At 44.6% G+C, this 15,258-nt stretch overlaps 1 protein-coding gene across 1 annotated transcript in view; it reads right to left on the bottom strand.

Moving 5' to 3' along the window:
* Nucleotides 1-15,258, bottom strand: part of fat2 (FAT atypical cadherin 2) — a 98,006-nt gene that overhangs the window by 29,395 nt on the left and 53,353 nt on the right. Inside the window, exons 15-19 of the mRNA XM_026185187.2 lie at nt 14,928-15,161; nt 11,251-11,640; nt 3,818-4,029; nt 2,698-2,835; nt 2,473-2,616 (exon numbers count right to left, since the gene is read on the bottom strand). Of these exons, the coding sequence (XP_026040972.2) occupies nt 2,473-2,616; nt 2,698-2,835; nt 3,818-4,029; nt 11,251-11,640; nt 14,928-15,161 (1,118 nt within the window). The remainder of the gene's footprint in view (nt 1-2,472; nt 2,617-2,697; nt 2,836-3,817; nt 4,030-11,250; nt 11,641-14,927; nt 15,162-15,258) is intronic.

Genomic DNA, 15,258 nt, shown 5'->3' with positions numbered 1-15,258 from the left:
TGTGCGGCAGCGGTCAGTGGAAGAATCCGCGAGTTTCTCTGTGAGTTTCCCATTACGTCGTTGCGCACTCGGTATTTGCTTGGAAGTTTAGGGGGTTTTTTCGCTGTAAAAAGAAATTTTCTTCCCACGCACAACGGACGCTAATGTTTTTGTCACTTTTTATGGAATCAAACTCAAAGTAAGGTCAGTGCTTCCACACTTTAAACGCTGCACGCTCATACTCTCTCCCGCATTCATACATGTATATATCATGTATATATCTTTCTATCCTTCTATCTACTTAGCACTTTTAATTCTTATTCTCATTTTTATTTTCATGTCTATTTAAGCTTAATTTATAACAGTATTTATAACAGTATGTTTGCACTGAAGCAATTTCCTAATGTTGTAAACCCGCTCAACATTTGGCAATAAAACCCTTTCTGATTCTGGTTCTGATTCGATATATGATCCATTGTTGATCTGCACACAGCTGTTGTCACGAACGTCGCACTCGCTTACGTCACTGTCATGAGATGTTCTCGCAAAAAAGAAATCACGGTTTTAGTAACGCAGTAACGCAGCGTTCCTATGGGAAAGTAACGGTAATCTAATTACCGTTTTTGCAATAGTAATCCCTTACTTTACTCGTTACCTGAAAAAAGTAATCAGATTACACGTTACAAGTAACGTGTTACTGCCCATCTCTGCTGGTGGGTGAATGGATGGATGGATAAATGAATGATTGAATGAATTGGTGGATTGATAGAGTGGTGGGTGGATGGATGGATGTCAAATATCTTATGTGTGCTGGACAGAGCCACACTGATCACACTCTTCCTGTTTAGCACTCCATCCGTGTTTACTGGTCATTTAAAGAACAGCTGGCATGTCTGTACAGCTCAGAGACACTTCGGCGTCGTTTCATGGAAGCTGTTTGTAGAGTGACTCCCTCCTGTTTCCACTGACTGTGCCAGAAAATAATGAAGACCTTCAGCTGTTTGCTGTGATGGATTACCTACTATCTCAACTAATTTAAGAGGCTTTGCATGCTGATTTTCATATTGTAGGGAATTAATAGAAACCAGAGCTTCCTGGAAAAATAGGTTATCAATCTAAAAACATGCGGCGTGCTTTGGGAGAGGATGCATCAGAGTTAATGGACTAAAATGTGCAACACCTCCGAGAGAGGACCTTTAAACTTCCAACTACAGCACGCCTCACAGGACGCAGGAGAGACGAAGCTCAGCTTCATGATAGCAAGACCAATGTGCAGGTGGAACGTGCAATTATCTTAAAGCTGCATTCTTTCTGAGTTTCTTCATCAGGCAGAGCTGGCTGCGGAGCTGTCGGCAGATGGGACGATAACCCAGAGTCCGGATTTGTCCTCACACTGGGTTTGGCAGTGTTTCGGTCCTGGATCAGTGACTTGATGGAAGTTTGCGAGCTGGCGGGGGAAAAAGTAACTGTCAGTGAGGCGCTGCGATGGGACTGCCAGCAGCGTGAATTCATGTCCACGCACGCAGGCATGTGGGCATCCACATCCCAATGAAGCATCCAAAAATACACACTGGAGCGAAAGCTTTGACTTTGCAACGTAATTAGGAGTTTCAGGTGAGAGCGAAACGCTGACGTCTTTCTGCCGCTTTGATCCCTGAAAGCTCAGAAACCGCTCTGATGACGGAGCAGCATATATCCACCTGTCACAGAGAGTACTGACAGGTGGATAAACGGTCACCTGTAGTGAGCTCTCTTTAATTACCTGCAGCCATCAGGTCATCTGTCTCCATTATCACCTTGTTAGGCCGAGCAGCTGCTTTACGGGGACGCCTTAACCGCTTGTCTCTGTCTGTGTTTATCCACAGGTGTCAAAAGTCACACAGGACTGTAACTGTGGCGCCCTCCCTGAGGACAGCCGAGCTTATTAATGACAGGTGATTCATTCTGGCCGGTTCTGGGTACACACACGTATTTCTTTCCCTCGACATAACTCTCTTTTTCCTGACGCAGGCGTGTGGTGCAGTCATGATTGTGTCTTTTTAAAGCTGCAGAGCCACATTACATATCTGCAGGGTGACAGAGTGATTATAAACCTGGGCATGAGGCGGGGGAATATATGGACCACTGAGCTTGGATCAAAAAACAACAAATGTACAAAAAAATGGGGATGTTTTTCTTAGAAAGTTACACATAAGGGATAAAACAGCGGAGAACTTCTCCGAGATTAAAATCACTACTTAAGAAGCAAACCTTTGACCTGAGAATATAAAGTCTGAATATTTACAGAACATGGTGAGACTCTCTCATTACCCCTCAAATGTGGTGTATTGGGCTCATTGCAGCTCATTTTAAAGCTTGTTTTCTAGGTCAACTCGAACAGCAGCAGGAACACGAGTTGGAATCTGGGGAATATCTGTCAGCATAATAATAACATTAATATTTTAAATGAATAAAGGCTTCCAGCCTGGGTGGGTGACGCTCGGGTCGTTGTACCTGCAGCAGCAGACTGTGGTTGACCTGAGAGAAGACGGGCGGGTTGTCGTTGACGTCGTTGACGGTGACGGCGACGAGGACGGCCGAGGACAGAGGTGGGCTGCCTTCGTCTGCTGCCTGCACCGTTAGGGAGTAGTGAGGGATCTGCAGATGAGGAGAGAGTTTTCACGTGACCTGCTGCTTCTTTAGTGCGACGCAGCTCACATTGCTCCTGAGCACGCTCACCTCCTCTCTGTCCAGCGCAGTGCGGACAGTGATGTCACCGCTGCGAGCGTCGACGGAGAACTGTTGCAGAAGGTCGCCGCTCACAATCGAGTAGCGCAGCAGGTTATTGACTGGGCCATCCTCATCTGTGGCAGTTACCTGGACATGGAGAAAAAGCAAGGATGAAAATCGGGAGAGGAATAACTGCGCCTACCTCTTTGGAGGTCAGGGGTCACACAAAACATCCCCACGACACACCGACAAATTGAGTTGCGAGTGGGTCAAAGGTCACGGAGAGCTGAGCTCTGTGCGAAGGTCTGAATGTGGCTCCTTGGCTGGAGGACTCTTCACATCCAGCCTCTCAAGCTTTCAGCAGCTGCGTCCGCACAGCGTGCATCTTCCTCACAACAGCGCACTCGTTCTCACCTTCATTTAAATGAGGATTAGATTGGACTTGGATTTTTGCCTCTTCAGCTTCAGTATCATTATCATACTTTTGTTCTCTCTAACATAATAACTTCAATGAGTCATCCAGTTAATCTGGGTTGGTTCGACTGTAACATTATTATTAAAAGTCAAAACTTGATAATAGATTAAAAAAAGACTGAAAATGAATAATGCCGTGTTTTGAAGTTGTCCCGCCCGACTTCTCCTCCTCTGTGACTGCAACTAACGAATCCTTTCATTCCGCTACCAGAACCTCTGTCTCGTTATTTAAAGGTGAGCCTGACGACGTGGGAACAAATGACAAGAAAAACGAGGAGGAGAGAATCACGCAGCCCAGCTGTGACCGTCGGGAGGCAGTGAGCTGTGTTATCTCTGCTGCTGGCCTGAAAGGATGACGCTGACGTGCTGCTGAACAACTGCATGTGTGTGCGTGCTCCTCCCGTGCTGTTATTAATGTGTGTGAATGATGTTTTTCATCACTTGTTTTCTTTACATTAGCACGTGTTATGAGATCATCAGCTTGCATGAGCACTAAATACATGCAGATTGCCCCTCAGCTGTGAAGCTGTCAGTGCGTCTCTGTGTACGACCTGGGGAACATTGTTAATTAAAAGCTTGAGCATGTGCTACATAAACCCAGCATGCGGACTCCATACAGAACAACGACCGACCTCGTGTGAGTCACACCTCTCACCTTCATCACTAGGCGCCCAGGTGATAGATCCTCCAACACCTCGGCACTGTAGTCACTGCGCCCAAACACCGGCGGGTTGTCGTTCACGTCTGTCACGTTAATGATGACCGTGGCGATGTCACTGAGTGGCGACTTCCCACGGCTCCCCTCCACAGACAGGTAGTACTCCCGGGAAACCTCAAAATCCAGCGGGGCCACGAGGGTCACGAGGCCTGCATGAAGGGAAACGGCTGGTTTGATCACGTGCTCCGACACTGGTGCTAAATTTGCTCAAAATTCCATCCTCGCCTCGAGAAGCAGGAGACACGGGACAGGAGAGAAGAGTTGAGCTCAGTAAATCAGAGTGCCCTCGCTTCCTTCCTCTTTCCCTGCAGTACAAACTTCCCTCCTTCTGTGTATGGTATCATGTGACACGCCTCTGTGCATTCTCACCTGGACAGTAAGTCCACTGCACAGCTTTTATCACCACTCAGCAGCTCTGCAGCCAATGTGTTAAAGCAATAAGCTGAATGCCTTGCTTAAGAGCGCTGATCGTAGCTGATAGTGGAGAAGTGAACACCTCGTACATTAGATCAAACACTGCTCATATTTCTGAGGGTTTGCGGAGGCACGCACACTGTGCAGTTACAAACACATTACAGGGAAACGCTCACAAGTGGGTACAAGACCGAAACCGGCACATGAATTCTTTCATAATTACTGTTTTGATGAAGCCCTTCGACCAATCAGAAACTGGGGATGATAGGCCTTTTTAATGGCGCTGCCAAAAGGCAGATAAAGTAAACTGGACTCAACCTTTTTACATCTCTTTCAATTTTAATTAAGTGGTGCAGGTAACTGGGTCACATCACCTGGATGGAGCCCTCACTCTCCTCACTGTTGATCTGTTGTATCTGGTGGCTCAGAGCAGGCGGCCTGCTAATCAGAAGGTTGCTTTGTGAGCTCGACTTCCCACGATTCAGTGTGCACCATGAGCCACAAGCGGCCCCACAAAGTCTGTATGTATTTAGTCCCTGTGTGACCAACCGACTCCAGGAGTTTGGACACATTTTTAACGCTCCTCACACCCACTCTGCTCCTACACCACATCCTTTATCTCGGACCTCACTTCCTGTTTTATTTTGAAAGCTGTTCCTTGTGCTTTGCGTCTGTTTTTGTTTCCCCCGTGTCGTGTTCGGTGTCTCATTCTGCCCAGCTGCTTACACTTCCCTGATAACCTTTTTAGTGTTTCTCAGCCTCACTGTGGGTTTCTTATAATTCCAGTTAGTCTCCCAGTGGGTCATAGTTTTGCCCTCTTTGGACTCAACCCTAAATGAAGAGCTCATTTTCAGTTCAACCCTCCATCCACACTGACCCTCCACGGGACCAAAGCTGCACCTCTCAGGGGCCGGCACTGGTCCCCGGGACAAATGTTTGACACCCGTGATTTAAAAGCTTAAACTGATGACTTTAATAAAATAAACCAAGCTTCTTTGTGAAAAATGAAATCTTTACAATTATGAATTTTATTCACAGCAAAAAGCAGAAAAACCATGAAGAATGTGAGAGCGTGACAGCAGCTCCTGACGGGTTGATTCACATCTGCGCTAATGTGCGCTGGTGTGTGTGGGCTCAAAGAAAATAATCAGAGAGCCAAGACATCAAGTCCAGACTAGCTTGCTTTTGACGAGTCCTGTCATTCACGACTCGTTTCACTGGAAGCTGCCACGGTGCGTCTCCCTCTTCATTAACATCTCTGATCTCACCCACATGATTTGGTGACACAAATGACCTCTGGGCGTAATGGCGCATTACCGGCAAATGTCAAAGGAGGGATTTTGGAGCGTTTTCAGCTCACACATTCCTCAAGTTCGCAGCCTGTGAAAGATCAGTAACGTTCAGTGAAGTAACAGAAACACATTTTACAAACTTGGCAGGAAGTCCGCGATTTCACTTTTTACTCTGCAGATTTACTATTTTTTTCCTCCCTTTGTGTCACCGCTGCAATTCTGTGCCATTAACTAACTTTCAGTGCATGGTAATGTTTCCCAACAACTACTAAAAAAGACATAAAGTCTAAGAGGAAATGTGCGGAACACTAACAGAGCAGCCCGCCTCGAAGCTTGGTTTCAGATCTCCACCCACATTACTGAGCACAGCCCTGAAAGACAAACGCTGCTAAACATTAAAGCCTCTGGAAAATTCTTGGATCATCCGGAATCAGGTTAAAGGCAGCTCGGATCATCGGGGTTTTCTACAGCAGCTTTTCTCGCACTGTTGGAAGCAGCAAGCTCAGCTTCAAGCTCAGTAGAGTCTTCATTCTGGTCCCAACAACCCCCCAACAACTCGGCCACGAAGCATCAAAAGATGCTGATCACGAGTGTCTCCATGGAGGGCAGAGTCAACTCATATATTTATCAGAAGGTGGAGGAGGCCCTAGAAATCCTAAAAGTCAGGCAAACAAGACAAAAGTACAAGAAAATAAAGAAAATAAAGACCAATAGATCCATTCATCCATTTTCTTTCACTTATCATCTGGGCCCTGAGCAGCAAAGCCCTCCCTCTCCCCCATCACCTCCCCATACTGCCAGGGAAGCCTGAGTGCTCTAAACACTCTTTAGATTAGGATTACATCACAGAGAGGAAGCTGTTAGACTGTCTGTTTATAATGGTCAGCCAATCAGAACAAAGCCAGCTTCAAGGGCTTAAACAGCTTGTTTCAGACAGAGGATGAACTGAGGTCCAGTGCGAGAAAAAGAAGGATTATTTTGAACTGTGACTCATGTGAAGCTGCTCTAATCCAGCCCAAGAATCAAACTGTGATGCTATAAACTGTTCATCTCAAATCCTATAACTGAAACGATGATGCATGGAAGACTTTTGTTTCCAGCTTGACGTTGTGTTTTTGCCTGAGCAGAAGCGTGAAGTGACACGTCACTGAGGTTTTCCTCATTTGTGTGATGGCGCTGTCTTTTGGTTCTGGAGCTTACACAGCTCGCAGAGATTTGTGCGCTCTGGCTCACAGTACAGAGCTGCAGTAAGAGAGAAAAAGTGCTGTGTGTCCGGTGTGTGACAAACAGCATTTGATCCAGGGGCGATTTCTAGGATCAGAGCTTTGGGGTGCTGAGCACCCAGAGAGCTGCCCATCCAGGCAAGGTAAACTTTCCTTGTCACGATGAGACTTCTTCCCTGTCTCTGTCAGTCCCTGTATCCTTAAATGTCTCCCGTTGTCCCGAGTTCCCTCTGACTGTCCCCTTGGTGCATTTAAACCCCTGGTCCTCCCTGTCCTCGTCCTCTGTTGTCTTCATCTCCATTATCAGTCATCACAATTTTACCATCTCTATGCAACTCTGCAAATTTCTTTATTAAATCATAAGATTCTTAAATTCATCAAGTCTTTCTGTGCCTGGGTCCTCGTCACAAAACATGACATCACTGTTTTGTACATTTTAACACAATTTAATCCCCACATTTGTGAAAGAAAAGCAAAACACTTTTTTGAAAAGTCTGTAACAAAACCATGAAATCTGATCAAGGTTATTTAAATGCTGCAAAAGAAGAATGGATTGGAATTTTTAAAAAATACATATACTAATAATGGATTGCATTTATATAGCACTTTGCGGGGCCCTCAAAGTGCTTTACAATTCCACTATTCATTCACTCACTGGTGGAGGTAGCTACAGTTGGTGACAGAAGCAAGGCTGCCATATCGCGCCATCGGCCCCTCTGGCCTCACCAGTAGGCAGCAGGTGAAGTGTCTTGCCCAAGGACACAACGACCGAGACCGTCCGAGCCAGGGCTTGAACCGACAACCTGCCGGTTACAAGACGAACTGCCAACTCTTTGAGCCACGATCGCAGTTTCCTAACCTTAATTACTGCGGGATAATAATGAATGATGCTCACTGTGAGTAAAAAGTAAGCTGAGTGCATTTGTTTGGACAGAGATTTACTTTTAGTGTATTATAATACAATACAGATACATAAAAATACACTCCAAAAATAGAAGAGTCCTTGAAATGTACAAAATATTATTAAAAAATGTAAAAAAACTGAGACACCTTAGCCTCTGGTACAATGTATACAATGTATGAAAAGATCTTTACTGCAGATACTAATATGGCTCTGCAGATTTTTTCTTGTCTTTTATCCTCTGCCGCCTCAGCTTGAGGTTGGCAAATCTGTCTATCACATTTTGGTGTTCAAGTCTCTCAAGCATCTCTTTCTCAACTGACATCACAGCCAGGTGCTGGAGTCTGCTTTGACCCATGGTCCTTCTCAGCCAGGTATGGAGCTGACTCAAGACACTAAAAGACCTCTCACAGCTCCAGCTGCTAACTGGGTTTGTTAGGACAACCTGAATAACAGTTTTCAGTTCGGGGAAGATCTGATTATCCAGAAGATTGTACAATGTTAACATATCTGGGATGGCACCAGCCTCACTCTTAAGCTTCAAAAAGTCTCTGGCAACCGTGACTTCCTCTGAATGAAGCTCAATATGGTAATGCAGTGCCAGGGCTGACAACCCAGTTTGTTTTGCAGACTGTGTATAGCAGCTTTAACATAGGGAGAACACAACTTCCAGATTGTACGAGTAAAATTAGTTTTTCTTTGCCAGTTTAACAGTTTCTGTTGTGCCTGTTAGTACTCCCTGTCTGTTTTCTTACCTGGTTCTTCCTGACCTTGTACTTTCTCCTCATGTTCTCCTCTTTCCTCTCTCCCTCTTTGGACTGACAATCATACACAAATAGATTGTATTCAATTAGATTAAAAAATACTATTAAGATCACTAATAAAAAAAGTCCTCTCTCAGTTTACTTTTAACCAAAAGGCAAATAACCAAACCACATGTACATCTAATAAAGGATATAAATATTGAAACACTGATCCAACATTATCCTTTATTGATGGATCATTTGATTTTACACTTTTACCTGAATGTGGCTCCTTTTTTTGAAAAAACTACCTCATATCCATTATGAACCTGGCTGTCTCTCTGTACACAAACAAACACACACACACAACAGGAGTTATAAGGTTAATGGGCATCCAGTCAGTTAGCTAGTTAGTACCTTGGGTTCAATATCGGCACATATGACAAAATAACCAGTTTCTCTCATTACATTTGAAACAGGACGGTGGTAACAACAGTAGGCTGCGGACAATGTTACGTTTTACATTTTAAATAGGCTGCATACATTTAAATGGGAGCAACAGGACGGTCAAATGTTGCTGATTTTACTACAAAGCAGGACGGATTGTAGGGTAGCAAACATAGTCGGAAAACACATTTTCAACACTGCAGGTTACCTGGTGTAATATTTTTCAGCTAAAAAGAAACATGGCCTGACTCCTACCTAACTATATAAAGAGTAACTGAAGGTTAAATGCAGCTAACATGTCCTGTTTTAAGCCAGGCACTTACACCTCTGCTCCGCTGCGTCTCAGCCACCATCGCTCTGGCAGCAACGGCGCTAGAGCCCGAGCAGGGGAGAGCTGGAACAAACCACTATGGGAGGGGGGAGGGGTTATCTATACTTTTGTTGTTAAAATGTTCCATCTCAATTATGTACTGTATGCTGAAGCACCCCCAAAAATGGGCTAAAAAAATGGGCTAAATCGCCCCTGATTTGATCAGAGGCCGGAGGGAGATTTACTATTTATGACCGTGTACTCCACAATATGCTCGGAGATGTTTATGGATGATGCACAGGATCAATAATTGATTCAATTCTGAATCATTCTGCAGACATCAAAAAACTCAAATCATAAATTATCCACAAGCCAGTGAGTCACTCATCTCTAATCGTGCTGTGGATGGATGAGTATTGATTGGAAATTAACTTTGAGAAAAACAGGAGAAACTGGAGCTTCTGCTGTTTGTGAATCATCTCAGACAGAAAGCTGAACTCTTCCTGTTGGCGATTCCCGCCGGAGGCGTGCGAGCTTCCGACACACAAACAGCACTCCCTCTTCTGCAGGGGGAAGGATCCATTCATAAAACACACGATTCAGGTCAAACACAACCCGCTCGCCTGGAATTCTTCACTGACATAGCATCGACCAGCTCAAAGTTCACCAAACTAAAAATAACTACGCTGACCAATCATATTCTCACATCCTGTATGCTGGGTAAATATGAAACTAGTGTCAGCCGGCTGTTAAAAAAACAAAACAATCCTAACGGGACGACACGCAGAACTATTTCTGCTGTCCAGAGAGCAGCTGCATGAAGGACCGTCACACACTCATGCAAGCGTGAGTGTGTGCTGCAGGCTGACAGCGCTTCAAACTGAGAATAAGTAAAGACATGTGAGTTAGTGACCTGCGTTGTTGCAGAGGCTGCATCGATCAGTGAAATCGCTAAACTGCTGGAACTGTGGTGCTGCTCGCTGGTCTCTTTGCTCTGGTGTGCAGGCCGAGCCAACAGTTTCACACTTTTCCATTTCAGCTTTAAAGTGTCATACGAACCAAAAATAACCTGCAATCTCAGTGAATCCCATCTAGCTGAGATTCTGATCGTCTTGTCTTGGCTTTTCAAAATAAACAGATGAGTGCACCTCTTCTGGCCTTTAATGATTTATTGGCAACGAGCTGTGAGTCCCACACTGCAGTTCAGTCCGACTGTTAAACCCAGCAGAGGGCGAAGCTCGCGAGCGCTCGCTGCACCATCTGCAGCATTAATAAAGCCTCTCTGCAACAAGGCAACAGTCTTAATCCTTTTTAAAAACATCTGCAGGTAGAAAAACTTAAACCTTGTGATTATTTGTCCAAAATGATTAAACTGTTTAAATTCAGACTGAGCCCAAAGCATTTCCTTTACCTGAATATTAATGCAGAGGAAATATTACCGTTGTCATGAATTTAAATACTCAGCTAATTAGTGAGCCTCTAGTCACCCATAGCAATAAAAGTTGTATCGTTTTGTTGTAAAGTAACAAAAGTGGAGAAAACTCTGTCACAATAAATTAATCTCAACCAACGGTCCATTTTCTCTTTGTGCTTTTATTCTGAAATCCTTTTTGTGTCTATATTTACTGTTAGCGAGTGGTCACCTGATATTTGGTTTAGCATCTTTCAGCCCTTTGTTTTGGCTTGTCTGTTTTCAGCTGACTAACCCTCACTCATTATTTCTGCTGCTGTTTTCTTTTCTCCAGCTGAAAGGACCTATATAATAAGAATAATAACAACTATTATTATTGTTGTTGTTGTTGTTGTTGTTGTTGTTATTATTATTTGATATGTGGCTTGTTTCTGGGGGGCCGGGTAAATGCCGCTCAGGTGTAAAGCTCACCTGTACCTGTACGCCTAATAATAATAATAAAAATAATAATGGATTGCATTTATATAGCGCTTTTCGATACCCTCAAAGCGCTTTACAATTCCACCATTCACTATTGCCTAAGCGCAATAATGAAACGCCGAGTGTTTCGTGTAATCAGCTGTTCTGACCTGTTCGTGAGTCCAGCTGGAAGCGGCCGTCCTCGTTCCCAGAGATGATACGGTACACGATGGGATCCGGGGAGCTGCTGTCTCTGGTGAGCGCAGACACGCTCAGCACCTCCGACCCGACCGCCGAGGACTCTGGGAGCTGGGCGGTGTACTCGGAGCTCATGAAGACGGGCTGGTAGTCGTCCAGAGAGACCACATCCACTGTCACCGTGGCAACAGAGTGGAGGTGACGAGGCAGGCCGCGGTCGGTGGCCTTCACCTTTAGCTCGAATGTGGTCGGAGTTTCAGGGTTCAGAGGTCGTTCCAGCCGTAGGATCCCCGAAAACTCGTCCAGAGAGAAGTAGCCGTCATCGCCGGACAGGAGGGAGTACTTCACCTCGGAGTTTATACCTGAGCACAGGAACACGGACAGGTAAGGTGTGTGAGGATGTCTCACCTGCTTCTCTGCATCAGGTCATCACTTTTAATAGCGACCTTATCCTGCTCAGGTTAGAATCATAAAGACTAAAGCAGTGAAATCTCTTATAGAGACAGACTGTATAAGCAGACGGCTTTAATCAATATGTTAATATAAATAAATGTAACTATATAAATAAATATACTCAGGTCATCAAGAAACAAATACGTCTCCATTTTACTGTCAGCCGATCCCAGCTGTGATTGGCTGACAGTAAATGAGGCCCTGAGCCAATGAACAGAAGCTGTTCTCCCCTTGAGTTCAGGTGTTTTGGATCCACTGAAGGTGTTTCAGGAAGTTTGTGAAACCCCGGATGACGGGACTTTGATTTTGCAGAGATGAAAGTCCAACATGTTTGTTTTGAGTTATCCAAAATTGTTTCGAGAGTGTAACTGGAGGCCATCCAGAGTCAGGTTATTACTTTGGTTTGTTGGGTGTGACTGATCCTTTTATCCAAACAGAAAAATATGAATTAGTCAAGAAACTGTTATCTAAGCCACATCTGGATTTCCACATAGCGCCAATTAAAAGAATCAAAAGAAAGAATAATCAGCGCACGCTTTGAACTCTCCGGGCTGTAAACATGAAAAAACACGAAGCATCCAGGAGATCCCACTGTTTCTGCACAGTTACACATTTACAGTGGGAGTGTGTGGGTGAAAAGCCCAGCATGTGTGTTTCTAATGAAAACCACTGATGATAAAAATGACCCTCCCCATGAGGAGGCTCGTTAACCACTAACTCCAGAGCAATAAGAAGAACATTCAGATTCCCGCAGAGCTCGTGAAATAACGCCTCTATTTTTCTCACTCTTTTTATTCGTTGTCTGATCTCCTGCTGAACAGACTAAGCAGCCTAAAGATGTCACTACGGGTAAAGGTCAAACACTTTGTGTTGGTTTTTCAGAGGATTAGCACTTCAACTACGGTTATTTTCTGTCTGCTGCTCGAGCTCTGCTGCACAGTTTCACCGTCACATGTGACTCCACATCTCTGTTTTGATGCCTGCAGTTTTTTCTCTGCGTGCTGAAGTGGTTTTATCCATTTATCTGGCAAATAAAGCATTAAAAAATGGAAACATGAGTGTGAGTCACTGGCATCTGTGAGAAAGTCGTCAGCACTGAGAAAGAGGACATGCCGCTGCACATCTGAAGGCGTGGCCAGCCTGTTGGGGCTGTGTGTGTCCTACCTGTCTGAATCTGTCCACCTTTGTACAAACTAATGTGTGTGTGCAGTCCCACTGTGATCCACCATTTGAATGACACATCGAAAACCACACACACCTGCACAAACCGAGCTCTTTTCTTTAATGTGACTTCACCCATGCAGCACTCAAACTAATTAATAAGGTGTTTACGACTGCACTGGCAATCTGCAGCAAAGTGTGGCCGCTCGCCTCAGTAAGAGAGGGCTGGGGTACATCAGCGATACGTGTGCTGATTACAAAACCCCGGGCTTTACATGAATCACAGGAAGGAGGAGCAGCACAAAGGAAACCACAAAGACAGAAGTGAACACGCAGCTCCACCTCTGCACAAATAATACCAACCAATGTGAAACACTGGCTGCTTCTTACTCTTCTTATCGGGATTTAGAGCAAGCGGCCTACAAGTGTAGCATTAACAGATTTTTGAAATGAATAATATTTAAAAACGGTTTGACAAAAGTAAATCCTCATGAAGAAGACCAAATTTGTGGTATTTGGGAAAAAAAATACAAATAGAAGGTTTAACAAAGAAAGAGTCTTTACTCGTGTTCAAGATAAACTCTGTAACTCTTGGATTTTGTAGAGCTGAAAAAAGCACAGCTGATGTCTGAAGTTCATTCATTTGTTGCCAGAAAGTATTCTGAATATTGTGTGAGATGGACACCAGTGGGCCTACAGTTTAAGGCTGCGATGAATCTAAAGATGCAAAAAGTGTTTCTGTATTCATACGTGTGTAACTGTTCACACAGAGATATTACTAATGTTACTATGTTATTTTGTATTTCTTTTATATTTACGTGTTGGAAATAAAAAGCAGTGAAACTTTTGTGACAAACTTTTGCGTGCGACTCGTAAACAGCAGCGTCAATGCAGAAATGCCATTAAAGTTTTAAGTGATGCATGAATATGCGTTCACACTTTAAATGTTTAAGAAACTCTGATGACGTCACCGAGCCATCAGCCTGCAGCTGGTTCTGAAAAATAAGCGTCTTTCGTTTCATGTCCAACCTTTTCCCGCTACACTCACAAATTACACATCAAAGCAGAGGCGTGTTTGCCCTCCATCCCCCGAAACCCCCCACCCCACAGACACTGATCAGAGCTCTCACACAGACGTTGGCTGTCCTTAAAATAACTACAAAAACTGCATATAAAACTACTTTTTATCATTAAAGTGTCTTATTAAAGTTTTCTCTAGATTTAATTGTCATTTTAAAAAGGTAAAGCAACACCTGTACATAAAAAAGGCAGTGTTTACAGTAATTCAGGACTACCCACACTGCATGAAATAATAACAGACGTCCAAATGTGACACCAAAGCCAAGTTAAACGGCTTTTATGGCTGACATTATTTTTAGCTGCTTTTGTAGTGGCCTTTGGTTTTGCTTTGTCATTAAGGCACACCCACATATTTTCACACATTAATGAGGACACGCAGACACGCGACCGACTGCAGGAAGCGCGGCAGCTCTGATGTCATGTTTAAAAGCAGAAATGTGGCAGTAAAAATCTAAAGGGTGAAAGTTCAGGTTTGAAATGCAGACTCTAATGAAAACAGATTAATTAGGATTCTTTGTTTTAGAGCGCAATGTTTTTAGAAAGAGTCAGCTATAACTGAAGCTAAAAATGTAAAATGAGTGAGGTGCTCATGCTGCAGGGGTCAAAGGTTAAAAGCTACGTGATGCAGATAATTCCCATCACAGCTGGAACAACACAGCAAAGGTGAACTTCAGGTGGGTGTTTCATGGACGGCTTTGCCTTTATTATGTTTGGGATCAGTCAAACCACACACACACACACACACACACACACACACACACACACACACACACACACACACACACACACACACACACAGGCACGCCTGAGCATCAGGCTTTAACCTGATACCAGAATGAAGGGTTTGTCCCAACATGTTCGGACCTGACATAAACAACTCCGTGTTCAGTTTGTCTAGTTACTCCACCTTCGCTGCACCCACAGCGACACGTCAAACTCAGCAGCAGCAGCTCACCTGTGTCAGGGTCCTTGGCATACACCACAGCGACCGGCGTGCGGACAGTGGTGTTGTCGAACACGGTGACCTCATAGTGGCTGGACGAGAAGCGGGGCGGGTTGTCGTTCATGTCCTGGACCATCAGCAGGATGTCGGCCTGACAGGATCGACCCCCGCCATCCGTCGCCTTCGCCACCAGGTTGAACTCCACGTTCCTCTCACGGTCCAGCACGGCCAGCGTGAAGAGCTCACCTGGGACAGGTGTACGACACACAACCATCAAACCGCGGAACACAAACATCCCCAAAACAAGGCCAACACATCTCCACACGTTGGTGATGCACATGCA

This window comes from Astatotilapia calliptera, chromosome 2 (genome assembly GCF_964374335.1).
Source record: "Astatotilapia calliptera chromosome 2, fAstCal68.1, whole genome shotgun sequence".
NCBI lineage: Eukaryota > Metazoa > Chordata > Actinopteri > Cichliformes > Cichlidae > Astatotilapia > Astatotilapia calliptera.
Note: the sequence above shows the minus strand (reverse complement) of the source record. Positions and strands in the feature narration are given on the sequence as shown.